Raw genomic sequence first — 21,958 nt, forward strand, 5'->3', positions numbered from 1 at the left:
CTGGCTTAGTCAAGTGGTAGTTGTAGGTTCTCCTCCAAGATCCATGACCTCCCTCGCCTGGGTGGTTGACTGGGTTTCTAGTACTAGGCATGATTTTCCTTGTATTGAGTGGGCAGCAAGTCTAATTAGAGAGTTGTCGGTTACTGCCAAGATATGCCTGCCACTCCTGCGCTCTTGGGCTTATTGTGCCATGCTGGTCATTGCTGCACTTCATAGGCGTCATTGCTGGGTAGGACTATTAGTTTTATAAAATCACCTTTTTCAAAGGTTTCAGCTCATGACTAAGTTAGTAATTGAATGTAACTGTCCTGATTCAGTCTTCCCGTGTGGCATGTTTCCCATTGTACTGTAACTTTTAGTACAGAAGTATTAGCCTTTCTTCTAGAGAGCCACTTTTTGGGGAAGTGGTAATATATATTTATATTTCTCTCTCTCTCTCTCTCTCTCTCTCTCTCTCTCTCTCTCTCTCTCTCTCTCTGTGTGTGTGTGTGTGTGGTGTATGTGTGTGTTGTGTATATGAGTATGTGTTCTATGTGAACTACATAGCACCTAGAGCAGCTGTTCTTGACCTGTGATTGCCACCCCCTTGGGGGCTCAAAAGACCCTTTCTCAGGGGCTGCCTAAGACCATCAGAAACATTGCAGTTCATATCAGTAGCAAAATTATAGCTGTGAAGTACCAAGGAAAATAATTTTATGGTTGCTTTTTTCTTATGTTGGCATAACATGAGAAATTGTATTAAAGGGTCATAGCATGAGGAAGGTTGAGAACCTCTGCTTTAGAGGCTTGTTCCAAAAAGAAACTTATTACATATTTAGAGAGAATGCCCTTTTTTCTCATCAGGCATTATTCAGATATATCTTAAAACTCCTCTATCATCTTCCTTGAATGTAAGATTAATTTTATACCGATTACTCAGGATACGATATTACTATATAAATATAATTATATTTTTCATAATAATATAAGCATTACTACTAGTTTACATATTTTTCAACTGCTGGTGAAAAGCTGGGTGTAAGACCTGAGTTAGTAGACCAGAGAGTGTGCGAAGGCACAGAATGAGAGGTGCCTAGGGCAGCTTCTGCTGCAATTGCTAGCGGGAACGCCTCACATGGTACTTGAGTAGTAGGTAGGAGTGATGGCCCAGTCTAAACAAGGCAAAAGAAGAGCTAACTGCACTCAGCTTTTCTATCAGTACAGCTCTGTCTCTCCACATCCTCCAGCTTCTCCAGCCCCTCCCGCACTGCCTCGGGAAGGCTTGCAGCTTGGAAGCGGAAAGTGGGCCGGTGGCTTTTGCCAAAGTGGAATTAAAGATCTTCATGCATATTTAGAAAGCAGACACGGATTATTAACCTCGAGATTCTATTTTCCTTAAAATCCAACAGCAAAGTAAACCTTCTACAAGTTAATTTAAAACAAAAGGACAGAGGTGAGCTTCTCCTGCTTCTGTCTTGTTGGGCATTGTTGTGTGGCTAGGGCTGGAACCCAGGGCCTTGCAGTGCTAGGCAGGTTCCCTGCTGCTGGGGCACACACCTAGCTTTGTGGGTGTTTTTGTAGAGAAGCTTTTAGTCTTAGCCTTCACTGGATAGTCTTTACCATTCCTTTTGTCTGTTTGTTTTGTTAATGAATTCCTCTCCATTGAACATTTCCATTTGTATCTTTAAAACATGATGTATTTGAATTTCAGAGAAAAGAAAAATATTATTGGGAAATTAGTAACATATGAGCCATACTCACTGTAGAGAATTTACAATCTATATGAATACATAAACTAGTAATAATATTTACAACAAATTCATCTCAGTTCTCCTTGCGTTTTCCCTACATTTAATAACATTTGTTTATTTTTTTAGGAATTGAACATATTACTCCAATGTTTGTATCTCATTTAGTTCCAGTATTTTTCTTATTAAATACTCTTTGATAATACATTTTTTTAAAAAAAGTAATCTTTTACTTTCAAGCAATATGGTGAAATAGGAGTTTTCAACACCATGCCCTCGTTGAAATGCCATTTAAACAATTATCTACACACAAGAATGCCTTCAGAGTAACTAAGTAATCTAGAGGGGAGATTACAGCCTGCAGGTAGAGCACAGAAAAACCACAAGGGGGAAAGCAAGAAGGACTGATCAGTCTCTCTGTCGCCTCTTCTTCACTGACTGAGGGGACAGACTCTGCAGGGGTGGGGGAAGCATATACCTGAGGAGGACAGACTCTGCAGGGGTGGGGAGTGAAGTGAATATCTGATTTGCTTTAGACATGACAGCAGACCCATTCCAAAAAACTCTGGCCTGAAGGGCAAGTCTACCCAACCCAGGCCTACCTCTACTGGCCCAGGCTACAGTGTGGCCTCTAGAGACGCAGAATCTATGTTTGTCTTTGTGAACTTGGACACTGGGTCAGGTTCCATGTTGGCTGTCTTTGCACACTTGTACTCCATCCACATTTGACACAGGGGCCTTAGCTAGGCAACTGGACTCCAGGCTTGAGACTGCATCCACAGAGTGGTGCTTGTGAACCTGGTCTGGCCTGCTTGTATCAGCCCAGTCCCAGGCTAGTTCCAATAAACCAAGATCGCAGGCCCATGTTATGAACCCACAGTCTGGGCTTGCCTCTGAGGAGCCAGATATCTATTGACTCAAGCTGCAGGCCAGCCCACTTAGAAACTAATGGTTTCTTAGCACACACACACACACACACACACACACACACACACACAAAGCAAAGCTTGAAGAATGATATATTCAAACTTTTGCAAGAGAAAACCTGCCAACAGATAGTATTAAACCTGACAAGGCTGTCCTTCAGAAATAACAGGAAGGAGAATTCTTATCTGCACAATACAACATCTAGGCATCCATTACCATTCAGTGTGTCTATAACAATTGCTAAAGAGCAATGCCACTTTGGGTATATATCCAAAGGATGCTCAATCGTACCACAAGGACATGTGCTCAGCTATGTTCATAGCCAGAACCTGGAAACAACCTAAATGCCCCTTGACCGAAGAATGGATAAGGAAAATGTTGTGCATTTACACAATGGAATACTACACAGCAGAGGAAAATAATGACATCTTGAAATTTGCAGGCAAATGGATGGAGCTAGAACACATCATATTGGGTGAGGTAACCAGATCCAGAAAGACAATTATCATATGTACTCACTCCTAAGTGGTTTTTAAACATAAAGCAAAGAAAGCCAGCCTACAAATCCCAATCCTAGAGAACCTAGACAACAATGAGGACCCTAAGAGAGACATACATGGATCTAATCTACATGGGAAGTAGAAGAAGACAAGATCTCCTAAGTAAATTGAGAGAATGGGGATGATGGGAGAAGATTGAAGGGGAGGGGAAAGATAGGGAGGGGAGCAGAGAAAAATGTAGAGCTCAATAAAATCAATAAAAAAACTAAATATGTACACATAAAAAACATTACTAAAGAGACATCGTCATGTCAAAATGAAAGGCTACTGACTGAGAAAATGAAAAGAAAATATGAAACTTACTAAAAAGGTAAGACTATAATTCAAAATTTTATAAAAGTTCAAAGTTAAAACCCAGGATAGCCATAGTAAAAGGCACACTATATATGAGGGGTCTAAACCGACATTAACCACAAAGTGTGGGTGGACAGACTGAGGCACAGTGTTCTTGTGGTGTTGTCATTAGCTTAGCTAAAAGACTGTTCTTGCTGTAAGTTACTAGGCCTTGTGGTAACTAAGAAACATGTAGTGGATACACAGGCTAAAGACAAAGGAATCAAAGTGTTCCATTGTAGAATAGTCACCATTTCGTAGAGGAGGCCAAAAAAGAGGAAGAAAGCAAAGGTGCTAACAGAAAGCAATGAAAAAATGGTAATAAATACATAGATTTAGTTCTTTGTTTCTAGTTAGAGAGTTGCCACATGGATTTTGAAGAAAAAAAAAAACCAACTGCAGTTGTTCCCCCTTAGCCACATGCTCCAAGAGTAGATGGCTGAAATTAGGGGTGTGCGAAACCCGATATATCCTGTTTTCCCCATAATGTATGAATTTATGATAGTTAATTTCTAAGTTGGTTATAGGAGATTAATAGTAATAACCATAATGGAATAACTGTAATTATGCTGTAACCGAAGTTTTGATTAATAGCAGTGAATAGTAGAATGACTATAATTTCTATAATAAAGCTCTGTATATATGGATTTCTCCCAGAGATCTCAGAGTATGTTCCCCTTTCCTTGGGCTGAGGTATGACATGGTATCTCTGTGTCATACATGGAGTAAGCGAGAAAGCTGTGGTGGCACTTAGACAGGGTCTGATTATCTTCTGATGATACCTCACAAAGATTAGATACTTCCGGTGATCCTGGTGCACCATCATGGTGGAGATGGTGGATGTTGGATTGGGTTGACCGCCAGGAACTGGAACAGTAGAAAGTAAAGCTGAAGCTAAGGGAAGACCGCTGTCTGGGCTGCCTACCAGGTACTTGTCATGGCCAGATGCTCCCCTGAAGATGAGTGGTAGGAAAAGATGTACCGTGCGAGGTGACAACTGAAGACAGAGGTGGCTGTGCTTTGATCAGTCAAGTGACGCTTTATGTCACAAACGCATGAGAGGCGCGGGTTGTGTGTAATAACAAGAAGTTGGTAAGCCTTCATACATGCAGTAGTTGCAAATATGCATTCATGAACACTGGAGTACCTAAATACGTGAAGCAGATATTAGAACTGAAGGGAGAGATACTCAGAAATATGTAGAGAATAGTAGAAGGGCTCAGCTCCCTATTTTCAATAATAGATAGATTATCCGGACAGGAAATCAATAAAGGAACCACAGGCTTGACAGCCATGTCTGGAGCAGCCCTGTCAGCAGCAGGGTGTATAACGCACATACAGCGGTCCCCAAATGAGGGAATATATTTGCCACTGGGTACTGACACTTTTCTTCTTTACTACAACGATGTACGTGTAGAAACATTAGTATACTGCATTTTTCTATAAAATTCACATGCTGGAATTTCTGTAAAATTCACACATGCTGGAATTTCAGAACTCCTCTAAAAACCAGTTTCTTAAAAGTGAAATATGTTGAAATAGGAGCGGCGGGGCTGCGTCCCCGGCACCCGGCCGCCCGCGTGGCTAGCTTATGCCCGAAATAATTACATGGAAACTGTATTTTTTAAAACGCTGCCTGGCCCGGCTAGTTCCAGCTTCTCATTGGCTAGCTCTTACCTATTGTTCTAACCCATGTCTAATATTCTATGTAGCCCACGAGCTGGCTTACCAGGGAGGATCTTAACCTGCGTCTGTCTGGAGCGGGAGAATCCATGGCGACTCCTCGACTCAGCTTCTTTTTCCCAGCATTCTCTTCTGTCTACTCAGCCTACCTAATTTTCTGTCCTATGAGGGCCGAGGCAGTTTCTTTATTATTAACCAGTGAAATCAACAGATAAGATACAAGACCCACCTCCATCAGAAATAAAACAGAAACTAAAACATTTTTAAAGAAATGAAAATAGGAATACCAAAATATTTTGGTACCAAAACTTTTAATATGCAACAAAAGCAACTCTCAAAGGGAAGTTTATAGAAATAGATGCTTATATTAAGTTCGGGGAAAGACTACAAATAAACAACCTAAATATTTATCTCAAGAAATTAGGCAAAGAATAGGAAGAAACTGACTTTAAACTAGCAGAATAAAGGAAGTAATGAAGAACAGAGTACATAAGTGAGCTATAGACCAGAAAGACAATAGACGTATGCAAAACTGCGTTTTTAGTCTTTTGAAAAGTTAAACAAAATTAAGAAAAAGAGCAGAGAAATAAAATTAGAAATGAATGCAAAATCCTAGCAACTTGTAGACGGAATGTAATAGATCTTAAGAGAGTGCTGTGAGTAGCCTCATCCCACCCAGTTTAGTAACCTAGGAAACACATCCCATCACTAAGGTAGACTTGTGATGAAGTAGAGAACCAACACAGACAGCTGTGTAGTGATGATTATGGACTACTAATCACAACATCTCGACAGAGAAAAGCTGAGGTGCTGAGAGCTTGTTACTAAGTCCATATTACCACCAAATGAATTAGAATTTTCTGAAATTCCTATCAGAATTTCAGTAACCTTTTCTCTTTGCAGGAATAGAAGATAAAATCTATATGTAGCCACTAAAGACCTTGAGTAGCCAAAGAAGTCTTAACTAAGAACAGTTAAGATGGGGTTCTCATAACTGTCTCAATTTATACTGCAAGTCACTGTGAGCAAGATAACATGACTGTGGCTTTTGTGTTAGTTACTTTTTTCATTGCTGCGGCAGAATATGGCAAGATGAACTTAAGGAAGGCTTGTTAAAGCTCACAGTTTGAGGGTGCAGTCCATCATGGTGGCGGAGGCGTGGCTACACACCTGTGAGGTTGTAAGTCGATTCCATCTGCAGTCAGACAGCAGACAAGCTGGTGCCTAGCTTGCTTTTCCCCTTTCTTCGCCCAGAGCCCCCACCAGTGGGATGTTCGTGTTTAGTTCAGGGTGGGTCTTCCTACTCAGTTAAGCCTTTCTGGAAACACCTCATAGACCCACTCCAATGTGTGTTTTCCCAGGCAATTTTAAATCTGATGACATTGATGATGATGTTTGTCATACAACATTTGTAATTTTTTGTTTGTTTATTGTTTGAGACAGGGTCCTGCCATGTAGGCTTTGCTGGCCCGGAACTCCATATGTAGACCAGGCTGACCTCAAACTCAGAGATCCACCTGCCTCTGCCTCTGCCTCTTGAGTTCTGAGATTAAAGTTGGGCACCACCATACCTGGTCACAATGTTTTATATATAATTTTTTTCTGAATGTATTAACATGCTTGGTTAAGCACAAACTCAGGTCTTTTCACAGCTTTGGAAACAGGTATATTATTTCTTTCTTGCTATCTTTCTCGAGTTTCCGTGATAGATACTTCGGTGTCTTGTCTCTCCTATGGCGGTCTTTTCATTTCCTTCTGAGTTCCAGAGCTATTTCTTCTCAGCTCACTCATCTACTTCAGTAGTTAATTTTTTTCCCCCAGCAAGTCATTTGCCATTCATGCCAGGCATCTAGTTAAAAACAAAACTAACTCTAGCAGTCTTCTCTGATCTCACAGGATTCTGTTTCCGCGTCGGCTTTGGCCTTCTAACTGCTGCAGCACCGAGACTCAGAAGACACTAAATTTGTTTTCTAAAAAAGTTGAGAATTTTCCAGCGTGCTTTTTCTCAGTTTGAGCCTCCTTACAGAGAGAGACTCTGCCAGTCAAAGTGGTTCCGTTTCTTTGGGCTGTAATATTTTTGCCTGCATCAGTGACTTTTTCTTGCCTGGTTATCTTTATAAAAGGAGGGCTACTCCCACAGCCAAGATGGCAGCTTGGCAAAGTGGAGCATTGGGTCATAACTTGGATGTGTCTTCATGTGACTCATGGTAGCACTGCTTTTTGTTCCAAGTCCTCACTTCAGACCTGCCTGTCTCTCTTCTCAGAGCACAGCTGGTAGCAGCAGCATTGTAGCGCCCAGTGATGTGCCTCGGTGACAAGAGCCCTGGCCTCTGAGCTCCTCATGCTTCTCCAGGTTCTGTGGCAGAGGGTCAGCACTCCTCTTGAGATCCAGCTGCATATTTATTAAGCAGGCTGCCCTTTGAGAGATAGCCACGTGTCTACTTCCTTTCCCTTCTTTAATCTAACTCCACCCATGCCGTTTCTAGCACAGACACTGGCTTCTGGAGGACTGAGCCCGTTTCTCTGGGCACGAGGAAACCAGTGTCTTTGTCTAGTCTGACATCTTGCCGGAAGTTTCCCTTCCCCCTCTTATCAGCTATTCAGTTCTGAAAATGTTCTCACTCAAGGGTGTCCCAACATTTAGGGGGAAAAAATCAGGTCATAAATATTAAGATTGAGAGATGAGAATGGACAGGTGAGCGAGAATGAAGGGCTTCAGTGGCTGTGGGAGCCCAGGGAGATTGGATTTCACTCTGCAGCCTATTTTCTTCAGGAGTGCCGTGAGCCAAGCTCCTGATTGCTACTCTAAGAAATTTGGGTGAAGTCACCTTCCGTGACTCACAGAATGACAAAACCAAGGACATCCGGGTCTAGGCAGATTTAGGGTGTCCTCCTACCTGCCTTGGTTTATCCATGAGCGAAGGGGTCTCGGGTTGTGGGGCTGTTCATGCTAAAAGACAGATTGGTTGTCCTCACACTTCTGCATCCGTGGCTTTTATATGTGAGATGAGATTTCATGCTCCAGTGAATGCCCAGGGCACTCTTCACCCACGGCCACAGTGCTGTTTAGATTGCTCTTTTGTTGACTGATCTGTAAGCCCTGATTCTAGCCGTGTTCATTGGATGCTGCCAATAAAGCCATGGGCTTTCAGTGTTTTCTTTCTAAAATTTATTAAGAATAGACCCAGGAAGTGGAAGTGAATGCCTCAGTATATCTTTTGAGATGTTCAATCTATAAACCTAACCACCTTTAGAGACTTGGAGTTTTAGACAAACTAGTTCTAATATGAAAATTCAAGGCCCCTACCCCAAAGAAGTCAAAGGATTAGAGGCATTTGGAAGCCTATTCAAAAGAATCATTTGATTAGAGAGTTGCCAAGATATAAATAAAGGTTCACACACCAAATAATTCCTCCGTAGGGTGTTTGCCAATTAGCTCTAGTCGTGTTTGTTCATTGCCATTCAGCGAATAAAAGCACTTAACAAATACAGACGACCTTTCCTTAGTGATGTCCGTGGTCCTGATGTTGATAGTGCAGTATAACAGGCCGTTCGTTACATGGCATCTGTGCGCATTTCCTAGACCTGCTGCATTTCTTTCTTGAAGTCTGGCCTGTGGATCCCCTCTGACTCCTGCCTTTCATTTCTCTGCTTGATTCTGAAACTCCTTTAGGCAAATGATGAGGATGGCACACTCCAGAGGGCCTCTGCAGATGCCTTAAGTGTGTCCTTAGTCCTCAGAGATGACATCCTTGAGGAGAGAATGTCCATTTGGTTCTCCTTGTCAGACTGGGCACCAAGTCTGCACAATCGGATTGGCTTTGGTCTTCGGTATTGCTGTGTTTGTCTGGACATACATGCACATGCCACAGGTGTTTCATCCAGACATACCAACCAGTGTTTCCTACTGCTGTTTGTATCATGTTCTAATGTTTTGGGATTTACTCACCTCCGGTCAGTTTTTCCTCGAAGCCCCAAGAGAACTGATCTTAATCCTGTTGTTTCTCCCTCTTAACTCACTCATGCTCTGATGGTTCTATAGCATTCCATAGCTTTCCCTGAGGCCTTCTGAATCCAGTCATTCTTCGTCACCTCTCCCTGCAGCACAGCCTCTGGCAACTTGTGCCCTACTACAGGTCTCCTCACTAGTTCTCCGGTGTCAGCTCTTGCTTGCTTTCAGGCTTCTACTAGGCAGGCTAACTTATAAAGTTGATGTTTATTTATCTCAAACTTCTGGAAATCCAAGATGAGATCACATATGGTAATGGTCCTGCTTATAGAGTCCTGAGCTCACACCAAGTAATACATGGTAAGAGACAGAGCGCCTCTGCCCCTTCATGTGTGTGTGTGTGTGCATGTGTGTTGTGTGTGTGCGCGCGCGCGCATGCGCACTCCTGCCCTGTTTTTCTTACTTTTCCTATAATGTTACCAGAATTCAATCATGGAGCTCCACCCTGACAACTTTATCTAATTCTCATCACTTCCCCAAAGACCTTGGCCTCCAAGTGCCCTAGTCAGGTTAACTTTGTCCTCTCTCAGTACCTCACAGCAGACATTAAATTTCAATACTCAGAGCCAAAGGGAACCCAGGCCATATCCAAACCACAGTATCATCTCTAGTACAGTTGCTAGAGTCATTTAAAAATAATTAGGCCTCGTGATTTTTCTAAGTACTTTCTAGAGTATCTAAACTAAAACTGTAATAGTTATCTTCTCTCTCTTCCTCCCCCCCCCCTCTCTGTGATTTGTATGTATTTGTGTGGTTATGTTCCTCTGTATGTGGGTATTGGAAAGACCAGAATTTGATGTTGGGTGTCTTCCTCAATTACTCTCGTCCTTGTATTTTTTGAGACAAGTTCTCTCACTATACCTGGAGCACAACAGTTTGACCTGGCTAGCTGGCCAGTGAACAGTAAACGGGCCAAGAATATACCTGTTTCCATCTCTGTGGCAGCTGATGTGTGCTGCTTGGCATAGCTTTTACATGGTGCTGGGGATCCACTCAAGTCCTCCCTGGCAAGCACTTTACCTACTGGGCCATCTCTCCCACCCTGCCACTCCTTAGTCGCTTTCCTTGTTGCTATGACTACATACCAGACAAGAAGAAACTTAAGGGAGCACGGGTCTATTTCGCTTTACAGTTTAATACAGTCCGCTATAGGATGGCCTGGCAGCAGAACGTGTGACGGCTGACTGATCACATGTGGGAAGCTGAGAGGCTGCTTCCTGTGACCCATTTCCTCTATTGAGACTCTACCTCTCGGAGGATCTTTGACTTTCCAAAACAGCACCAGTAACTGGGACCAAATGTTCAGACATGTGAGCCTAGGAGGAACGTCATTTTCAAACATCAACAAACTCCAAATCCTTATCATGACTGGCAGAGACCCTTACAATTTTGTCCAACTTCCCTCTGTGCCTTTCTTACTCTGTGGCAATCAACTGGCCTTTTTTTTCTCAAGTGCACCAAGCCCATTTCCATTTCAGGGCCCTGGCCCTCGTCATTTGCTCTGCCTGAGATCTTGGCATTGCTGTCTCATGCTTCAGATTCCAGCTTCAGTGTCGTGGATGTTCTGTCTGAAGTAGTTTGCAAACATCCCACGAGTCCTCAAAGCATAGGCTGTTCCCACGTGGATGTGTTCATCCTGCATCTTTTTGTGTAACAGAACCTCCACTAGAACTGCTGCTTTGCTTTGTTCTCTGCGCCCAGGATAATGCTTGATGCTTAGTGGTTACTCCTCCTGTTTTTAAATTAAGTACCACATGAAGAGATTTTGTTACTCAAACATAGAAGAATGGTGTTATGTACATAAATGCCTACATATTAGTAATGCCAAAATGAGGAACTAGGCAGTCTTACAGAGCTTTCCAGAGTGGAAGAGATAGCACATCAGATAAGAGCACTTACTCTGCCAGCATCTGAGTTTAAATTCATGGACTCATGTGTTAAGTGTGTGCCTAGAGCTTCAGTATTGGAGAAATGTATTATTAGTCAAAGTTCTCTAGTGGAGCATGCCTGATAGAGTGAACATACCTGTCAACATGTATAGCTAGTTCAGTAATGACTGTCTATCAACAAAAAGTCCAAGAATCCAGTGCTTAGTCCATGAGACTGGATGTCTCAGCTTGTCCAGTATATTCTGGAATCTTGAAGAAGCAGGCTCTAATGCCAGTGAAGGAATGGACTTGCCACTGAGAGAGAGAGAGAGTAAGCACATGGTACTGTCCCTCAAAGTCCATAGTTATATTGCCCTGAAACACTCTGTGCTTGCCTGGTTTTCCCTCTCTCCACCCTAATGTTGAAAATCTTTTGTTGTTGTTGTTGTCGTCTCTGTAGTTCCATCTTTCTCAGGATGTCACAGAGGTGCAATCCTACAGTGGGCTGCCCTTCCAGGTTAACCTCTGACACTTAGCACTATGGACTTAAGGGCCCTGTGTGGTGTAGGAGGGTCTTCTGTCTATGTGTTACTTTCATTGGTTAAATAAAGAGACTGCCTTGGCCTTTTAATAGGGCAGAAAATTAGGTGGGCAGAGTAGACAGAACAGAATGCTGGGAGGGAGAAGGCAGTGTGGCAGACGCCATGGCTCTCCTCTCCGAGATGGACGCTGGTTAGACTCATGCCGGTAAGCCACAGTCAAGTGGCAATACACATTAATAGAGATGGGTTAAACTAATGTGTGAGAATTTGCCAATAAGAGGCTAGAGCTAATGGACCAGGCAGTGTTTAAATGAATACAATTTGTGTGTGGTTATTTCGGGTATAAACTAGCCAGGCAGCGGGTCGCGGCCCGCTCCTTTTACTTCACCTGTGTATACTTTTTTTTTCTGGTTAACTTCTGAATATTATTCCACTGTTGAGCATAACACAGCCAATCTATTCTCTCTTGGTGCCAGGTAGTAGCCACCATGGATAAAGTTCCCATCCCATTTGTGTTTCTATGTGGGCATAAGTGTCCGGTTGTCCCAGCATCATTTGTTGGAAAGAGTGTCATTGCTCCAAATTATAAGTTTTCTGTGCTCTCTTGTCAGCGACCAGTCAGTTTAATTTATGTGGCTCTGTATGGGGACCCAGTTTCCGTTTCGTTGATCTATGCGTTTGCTCACCGCTATTGCAGTGTCTCGACTATGGAGCTTTAAAATAGAATCCTGTGTAAAGTCACACACACTATTCCTGAAAATTACTCTGCCCTCAGATCACGAGGGAATTAGTAGCAGCAGCAATATGATGGCTAGCAGAAAGACAGCTGGAAAAATTCCCAAACACGTAGAGGCCGAAAAATATACTTCTACGTTATACTAGTCACAGAAAAAAAATCTCAAAAAAAAATTACAAAAGATTATGAATTAAATGAAAGTAAAATTCTACAGATGCTTCCTGTAACTGGGACACAGCACCTCAGAGGGTGAACGGGAGGAGGAGGATGAATTATGAGACTTCAGCCAGCTGGCACCATCATTTTAGGCCGACGGCAAGGCATAAACACTTTGGTGAAGAGGCATAGTGGAGGAAGGTGCTCACTTCACGGAGGCCATGAATGAGTAGGCAAGAGAAAGGGACCAGGACAAGATATCCCCACCAATGATATCCCCCAGTCCCCATCTTGGTACCTACATTCTCCAAACAGCTCCCACCTCCCAGTGGTGTAAATGGCTCACCCTGTGGGTGTTCGCATCACCATGAGCTAATCAGGAGCAGAGCTCTCTGGTCCAAGCCCTCACCCATCAGGCTTTGGAGGAAGCATTTCCTATCTGCAGCACAGCAGGTCACACAAACATGCCGGGTACACTGTGAACGTATCGAAGAAAATGTCCTAGCAACAACTGTGTGCTATTTAAAAGGAAGAAAGTTCTGGAACAAATAATGTGAGCTTTTATTTCATAAAACTGGAAGAAGAGTAAACTGATCTGGCACAAACACAAGAAAATTAGTAAAATTAAGAGAAATTAATGAAATGAAAATAGAAAACAAGGCCGGGCGATGGTGGCGCACGCCTTTAATCCCAGCACTCGGGAGGCAGAGGCAGGCGGATCTCTGTGAGTTCGAGACCAGCCTGGTCTACAGAGCTAGTTCCAGAACAGGCTCCAAAGCCACAGAGAAACCCTGTCTCGAAAAAAAAAAAAATTAAATTATGAAATTTGTTTAAAAAAAAAAGAAAATAGAAAACAGGGAAATCTGTTCAAAGTACAATATATTCTTGTATTAAAAGGCCCTTATGTAAAAATACAACAGACAATGAACATATATAAAGGAAAACATTAAATTATACTTAAAAACAAAAAGGGAAACAAACAATCTATGAAGCCAAAAGCTGCTGCAGCCAAATCATCAATAAATCAATAAGACTCTAGACAGGCTGAGAAAAATTAGAACAAGACACAAATTACTAATATCAGAAATAAATAAGTCATCAAAACTACAGATATCATGGACATTAAAGAATAATACATGAATGCCACAACTATTTCTACCCCCTAAATTGGTAATCTAGGTTAAATGAACCACTTTTTTGAAAAGCATAAAATGCTAAGTTTCATATACAAATAAATATAAATACACAATACAAATAATCCCAACTCTATTAACTGAATAGACAATTAATAACCTCCCAAAACCCAAAGCAATTTATGCTAATAATATCCACACTGTATCCTATCAGACATTGGTAGGAGAAAAGTTTAGGGCGCCTCTAAGGAGGTGAAAGTATGGACACTCTTTCTATGAGGTCAGCTTTTCCCTAATACCAAACACAGAAAATTGTACAAGAAAACGTTAAAGCACAACTTCTCATTAGCCCAGGGGCAAAAGTCCTCAAAAAATATTAGCAAATTGAATTCAACAGTGAATTAAAGGAATTATTCATTGTAACCAAGTGGGATGGAAGGCAGGTTGAACATCTGAAAATCAATTGATGCGGTCCATCTGATCAAAGAGCTAAAGACATGTATGATCAAAGCAACAGACACAGAGAACAATGTGATGAGATCTAACATCCACTCATGACGGAGAACAGTCAGCATGCCAGAAAGAGAGAATTTCCCACAGAAAGTATAAACTCCTAACCCAACCCCGAAACCCCAGAGTTGACACTTAAGGGTGGCACACTAATGTAACAACCCAAGTCCCTTTCCTCTCGCCACTTCGTGCGACAGCAGACAAGCTCTGGCTGAGAATGATAGAGCAAAAGGACCCGAAAGGCACACAGGTTTGGAAAAAAAGAAATAAACTTTGTTCGCATCTGACAGGACTGTCAATGCAAAAAAAAAAAAAAAAATCCCCCCCACACAAATAAACCAGACAAAATAATAACAACCACCCCACACCTAATAAGCAATAAGCCATTGTAACAAGACTGCATAATACAAGATTAAAATTAAAACTCACTTTCTACTTAGCAACAATGAAATTTAAAATTAATAATAGGATTTATATTAGCATACCTTTAATTAAATATGATACAATTCCGAAATATATATTCATCTATGACTGGGGGTTTATCTCAGTGGCAAAATACTTGTCTGACACGAACTTTTTGGAATTGGATCCCTACCACTGAACCGTGCTGGTGGAGGAGTTAATGGACCAAGCATGTGGAAAGCTATCCCGCGTTCACGGGACTCAGACTCACACTGTCATGGTATCAGCAATGCTCTGCCTGGTCTATAAATTAGCACAAACCCAGTGAAAATCCCAGCAAGATAACTAGTTCTGAGGTTTAAATGGAGCCAAGGAGAGCCCAGAAAAGCTAACACAATACTGAGGAAGAAGTAATTTTCAGGAATAGTGTGTGTGACTTTACACAGTTCTAGTTGTGTTGAAGGTACGAATGTGTATAAGGTGGTCCAGAGTGTGGTCTCTCCTGGAGTCTGTTTCGTCTGACTGCTTTATCCAGCAAAAGAATGTGCATTCCTACTAAACTCAGACAAAACCGACTCCAGTCATTGAGTTCAGTTATTCCCTTAATGGTTTTCTCTCTCTGGTATCTTTCCTTTTCTTGACAGAGGAATCAAGCGTCCATCTATAATCCTCACCGTTCTATCAGGTTTTTCTTACATAGTTTGAAGTTCTACAGTTAAGTGGATAAACATTAAAGATTTTTGTATTTTCTCAGAGAACCAAAGAATTATGGTTGTATCATGTCCTCCCTGAAGTCGCTCTTTGATATTCATATAACCACATAGCTTTCTTTTTTGTTACTATACATTATTCAGTATGTTTATTATGAATTATTTCTCCACGTTCAGTTTCTATTTGTTCACCTAGTGCCTTGCAGCCACAGTGGTGCTCAGCTGCGCATTTGGTGAAGCCACACGACAAGGTGGCTTGTCGTAAGGGTCCCCACTGTGAATCCAGATCCCCGTACCCTTCTTTTCAACTGACTCTCTCTTGATTAATGTAGTATGGTATACCTTTTCCCAGTAAAGACACTTTACTTAAATTTGTTTTTCACTTAGATTGTGTTTCTTATTGACAATGTTTAGTTGGGCTTTTCTTTTTAGCTTTGAAGATCTTAACTTTTCCAATAAAATTCAGAAACAGTTTTCAAGTCTCATATCCAAGAGGCAAACCTTGGGGATAGCAGCATCCATACAAGCAAACACGTCTTGTAGTCAGCTCAGAACATTACACGGATCAACTGCAAGCCCATTTCTTGCCCTTTCTCCTTTTCAAGAACTTGATGACTATGAATTTGGAACTATTAAGTTCGTAGTTTCCCCAGAGAGACAGCTATGGAGGAAGGTCACAGTAATTGTTCAAGGCCTAGAGTCAGGAAGGAGCTGAACCTGGAACTAGTGTGCATGATGGTTTTCTTGTACAGCTTTTATAGCTGGGGTCGGATCCCACCTATGTCATTTCCAGTGTGATCCGAGGCTGGCGACCCTCCCTCACTAGGCTTGAGTACCCTTCCCTTGCAGCAACAAATTGAATTGTCTCAGGGTCATCCTCAAAGCTATCAGTGTATTTGATGACTGATTACTGATCTAGTCGATGTAGTAACTGCCATGTTTAAGCTGCTTTCTGTTTGCTTTTGTTCAAAAGAACAAACCCCTTCCCTTTCTGCCATTTGTAGTTTTGAATATTTTGTATGATTTTTTTTCTGTTTTATATATTACTGATACTTCTAGTGCCCTGGAATTTGTAAGTCATGTTTACTACTGATCCAGAGCTGTCTTTAGGAAACCCTTTACTACGTAGCCATTGCTGAGGCACACTAAAATTGCAAAGTAGTCCCAGTTCCTCACCTCATCCTTCATATCCTTTCTGTCATTTATTGCAGTCCACGTAGACATACGTAATGAGTTGTTGTCTTTGAGAACAAGAGTATAAGACGGTAGCTTTTAATGTTTGCTCCTTCTTTCTGAAATGTCATCTTGACTGCTGGAGACTGAGTTTCAGACCCACACTGTTCTTCTTCTGACAAGCTTAACATTTTTGAAATGTGATTCTAAACAAATACTTTGGTTTTCACACGTCTGAAAAGTCTTTATTTCCCCTTTGCCTTGGAAGGGCGCTCTCCTGTGGTAGAGCTCTAGGTCGCTCACCTTGCTTTGCTAGTGCTAACTGTTTAACTCCCCGCAGGTCTTTCCCCACAGCTGCTGAGGAGAAGTCAGATGTCATTTTGTGTCTTTGCTCCCAAATAGATGAATTGTTTTCTCTTCTGGATACATTCAGTTTCCTTTGTCTTTGATTTCCTGAAATTTGAATGTGCTATGTCAGGGTGGAGGTGTAGCCTAGTGGTGTGGAGAACATGCTTAGCATGCCCTGGGTTCATTCCCAGCATCAACAAAACAAAACAAATAAAAACAACGCGTAGGACCTAAGCAAGTACTGGATGCTGTTTTGTTATTGACACGTAACTTTGCTTGATGTTTCCTGAGCTTTCGTGGGCCGGTGTGTGATGATGGCTTATGGCAAGTTTTATTCATCATTGCTTCTAATTTTCTTCTGTTCCATTCTGTGTTTTCCTTCTGGTATTCCCATTATACATGTACTATACCTCTTATAGCTGTGTCATAGTTCTTCCATAGTCTACTTTTTCTAGTCTTTTTTTTTCCTCTTTGATTTCCAGTTTGGGAAGTTTCTATTACCATATCTTCAGCTTTGAGATCATCCCTCTGTCATGTCCCGTTTGCTAATGAGCCCATCAGAGATGCTGAGCATTGCTGCTAGGGGTTTGATCTCCAGCATTCCTCTTTGATGATCAGAATCCCCACCCTCTGCTCAAGTTCTCCATCTGTTCTTGTATGTTGTCTACTTTTCCCTTTAGATCCTTAGTATATTAATCACAGTTTTTAAAAATTAATGGTCTGATAATTTTAACATTCTTGTCATATCTCACTGGTTCTGATGTTTGCTCATTCTTTCAAGCTCTGCTTTTTTGCCTTTTAGAATGCCTTTTCATATTTTTCATGATATGTAACAGGATATCCCAGGTGAATAGAACTGCATTAAATAGGCTTTTAGGAAGGTGGTGAGGTGTAGTGGGAGGAGAGTGGTCTATCTTACTGATTACTTCTTGGTCTTTTAGGGATCTTGTGTTTCTGAATGTTGAATTTCTCAGGTTCTTCTCAGAATTTCTCCCCCTTCTTAGTTGGGACAATATGCATTGTAGAATCTGAATCAATAAATTTCCTTTTCCAACAGTGTGGTGCTGCAGTTGGTGTTTGTTTGGATCTTGCACATGGATAATCTGAGGTGCAAGGGTTGTCCTTTGATTTGCGGTAAAGTTCCTGATCTGCTGTCTGTCCTGTGGCTCCATCTTCAGTAGAATGTCTGAGGAGTCATCATGATGCTCTGGGTAGTCACAAATATTTTCCTTTATATGCTGAGAATTTGATGATTTGATTTCAGATACCCATGACTAATTTGATTGGCCAGATTATTTAATTGTGCTCTGAAAAGATGACTCATCGGGAAATGTACATCAAAAGCCCTGGATTACTTCTCACCCAATTGATATTACCATGATTTAAAAAAAGTGAAACAGAAACTAGCAAATGTTGGTAAGACGGTGGAGAAACTAGAAAGCTCGTGTGCTAATGATAGAAGTATAAACTATGGAAGACTGGCATTTTCTCAAATGCTAAAACAGAATCACTCTACAAGCCGGGAATCCCGTTTCTAACTATGTATGGAATCCTGTTTCTAACTATGTATCAAATGTATTGAAGTCAGTCCTCCCAAAGAAATCTCTATACCCAGTGGTCATTCTCATTGGCAAAAAGATGGAAGTGAGCCAAGTGCCCATCCATTAATGAATGGTTAAACAGACTGTGGTATGTACATACAATAAAGTATTATCCAGCCTTAAAAGGGAAAGAAACTCTGATGTGTTGCAAGATAAGTGATCCTTGAGGGCATTATCTGCCTGTAGCCAGTGGAAGCAGATGACACTTTCAGGTCTTGTTGGTGTTGATTTACGTATTTCCTCTTATCTGCCTAATACATGTTATCTAAAACCCCTCCCTCTTTGATTCTGTTGATTCTTATTTTGCTTATTCTTTCAAACTCTACTTTTAGAATTTTTCTTCTTTGTGGATAACATGATATTTCTGGTAATGGAGCTGCATTAAACGTGTGTTCAGTGAAGTGGTGAGGTGAGCAAGAGGGAAATGATCTGCATCCTGTGATTCAGTCTGGTCCTGGGGGTTTTGTGCTCCTGGATAGTGATGAGCTCTCGTCTTTTGAGGTCTTTTTAAAATTGTTTCTTTTATTTTGGAGAGGTTTTTTTTTTTTCCTCATGTGTTTTTGTTTACTTATTTTTTTTCTCCTTTACAACTAAATTTCCTTTAGTGACCTCTTAAATTTCAGATACTAAATATCTAATTTTCAGATAAGATGAAAGTTTATGTAGGTAAAAGAAAGATCTGTACAAGTCTTATGTGGATGTAGGTTTTCTCCTGTTATTTTTTCAATGACTACTAGACTATGTGGTATTTGACACATGTCTGTTTTGTTGCAGTCTTTTAAATGATGTTAAATTAGGCCTCAAGGGATAATTAATTTACTTACATAAATTGGAGTCTTTAGAGACTTAATTTCGACTTGTCTGGGTATATCTCCCACAACCCTTCCTGTAGCACTAGTTTAACTTTGTTACTAAGGTGACACTTTTCCTGAGTCTTACCTGGTACCTTGTCCTAGGAGCATTTCCTCTCCTGAGCTCACATTCCAGGTCAGGAGTGAGGTAAGGGGTTTGCTCAGGCTGCTGTTCTCTGAGGCTTCTTTTTCATCCCTTGGGAATTTTCACTCATACATACACTGGTTGGTGCTTAGCCAATGACTGCAGCGTGTTCCCCCTTATCCCCACTCCCCATCCGCAATCTAGCACATTTTAGGAATCTTACTGTCTTGGCTTTCCACCCCCTAATCTCTGTCGCTTCCTTTCCCTTCACTTCCCCACTCTGTGTTTGAACCCCTTTCCAGGCAGTAAGTTGGGGGGGGGCGTTGTAAACCTGCCTATTCTGTTTCTCCTTGCCCTCTTTTGGAAACCTTTGATTCCTTGTTTTGCTGTGTTACTTTTTATTGTGTAAAAGCATTTAATTGTTTTTTGTTGTTGTTGGGTTTTTTGTTGTTGTTGTTTTTTTCGAGACAGGGTTTCTCTGTGGTTTTGGAGCCTGTCCTGGAACTAGCTCTTGTAGACCAGGCTGGTCTCGAACTCGCAGAGATCCGCCTGCCTCTGCCTCTGAGTGCTGGGACTAAAGGCGTGCGCCACCACCGCCCAGCATAAAAGCATTTAATTGTTAAAGGTAGTGGGCAAGCCTTGTTACTGTTACTTCATGTTGTCAGGGAGCAGAAGCCTTCCATTTGTCCTTTGTGTTTCTTTTCTGTGTTTAGAGGTGATCTGGATGCTTTTAGCGGAAGTCATTGTTTGTCTTGGTATCTGCTAGAGGCCTGTTGCCTAATGTAGAAATCACATGTTTTTGAGGCACCCGCTGTTCAATTCTGGTCTCTATAATAACTGAGGTAATGCTTTAAGTGAATGTGATTGAGACCCTGGCAATAGCATCAGTATTTAGAATACACAGAAACCTAGATTCCGATTTGTCTCTTGCTGCTTGTGGTTTTAAGAGTATTCTTCAACTAATGGGTCACCCCTCCTTTTTTCGTTTTGCTTTGTTTTGCTTGTTTGTTTGTTTTTTCTGTTTTTGGAATCACGATCCATAAACTTGAATTTTGGTCCAAGAGCCAAACATGCTTGGTTGGTTAATTGTCAAGGCAAAATGAACACTTTTAAGTAGATAGACAAAGATGAACCTGGAATAAAAGATGTTTATTTCCAAATAATTGAAAAGGATTCTGGCTTCTGCTAATGATGTAGTTCTAATACGCGGTCGTGGATGAGCATCACGAAGCCGCATGTTAGCAGGAGACGAGCTGCCATGCTTGCCAAGGATAGCCCTGAGCATTATTGAGAGTATCTTGGTGTGGGTGATTTATTTATGAAACCTATATCTGTAGACATATACAAGAATCCTGGTTTGAATGATTCATTTTATACATATACATGCAATATTGATGTGGTCATCCTAGTACAAAGACCAGTTTATAAGATAAGGTTAATTCCTTAGTGATTGTCGTTCTTGGATGACACTGTTACTGTTTCCTTTGTGATTGTTAAACAATGGATAGTGTGCACTGACTAATAAACATTCATTGTTTTTTGTGTTCTGTGTTTTTTCTGCAGATGATCTCAATGCCACCCACCAGCACTGTGTTTTGGCTGGTTCGCAGCCTCGGTTTAGCTCCACCCACCGAGTGGCAGAGGTAAGCAAAAATAAAACGTGATGACTCACACTTTACTGAATGTGGCAGGAGCAATTGAGTGAGCAATTTGTCATAGGGCTGTGGAAGCACGCTCACCCGGGAAATCACTCTCGTCTAATTTGCCTTCGGTCTTTATTTACTTACTTTTAAGCTCTGGCTTGAGGTGGCTACAGTTTTCAAGTTTACTCACAATATAGGATAAGTTTATTTTGCTTTTTGGAACTGTTTCTTTAAAAAAAATTATTACATGTGTGTATTTGTGTGTGTGTGTGTATGTGTGTGTGTGTGTGTGTAGGTCTGAGGACATCTTGTAGGGGTCAGTTCCTTCCACAGTTTCTGTGTTGGTCGCAGGGGTGAAACTTAGGTCTTCAGGCTTGGCAGCAAGTGTCTTGCCTACTGAGCCATCTTTACCAGCCAAGGGTTTTATTTCATGAAGTAGGTAAATGCCATTAGCTGTGCTGATAACTTTAGACTTCCATGGGTGATTGACCATAGTCATGATCCTGCCATGGTCAAAGCAAAGAAAATGAGGCGAATTTAGTTTTTCGTGTATATGTTATTTGGGTTCAAATGACTGAGATCAACATTTCTCTTAAGTTTTGGTTGGACAGCTGGACATATGAATATATATTTATGAGAAGCTTACAGTGACATCAGAGAACTTCTGAGGTCCCCAATCATGTTCCCAGCCCAGTGACTGGGCAATGGCTGGCAGTCAGCCTATCACCTGAGATCAGGATGGGAATTATAAACAGTCACTCTAGGGTTTTAGAGAACAGGGCACTAGTGACAGGATCATAGACTGGTTTCCTATCCAAGTCTTAATGAATGAATTAACTAATTACGGGTTGCTAGAGATGAAGTCTAAAGCTTTTCACATGTTAGGCAACCACTGAGCAGCAACCCCAGTGCCCAGCTGGTTGACTGTGCTTTGTCTTATAGCTTGATTCTTCAGAGGATA

General features: G+C 41.4%; 1 protein-coding gene across 1 annotated transcript in view; it reads left to right on the forward strand.

The window, feature by feature from the left end:
• Fto (FTO alpha-ketoglutarate dependent dioxygenase) overlaps positions 1–21,958 on the forward strand; it is a 332,887-nt gene that overhangs the window by 118,284 nt on the left and 192,645 nt on the right. Inside the window, exon 5 of the mRNA XM_050143937.1 lies at positions 20,918–20,997. Within this exon, the coding sequence (XP_049999894.1) occupies positions 20,918–20,997 (80 nt within the window). The remainder of the gene's footprint in view (positions 1–20,917; positions 20,998–21,958) is intronic.

Source organism: Alexandromys fortis, unplaced genomic scaffold (genome assembly GCF_014885135.2).
Source record: "Alexandromys fortis isolate MF-2015 unplaced genomic scaffold, M_Fortis_MF-2015_v1.1 scaffold_1, whole genome shotgun sequence".
Lineage (NCBI taxonomy): Eukaryota > Metazoa > Chordata > Mammalia > Rodentia > Cricetidae > Alexandromys > Alexandromys fortis.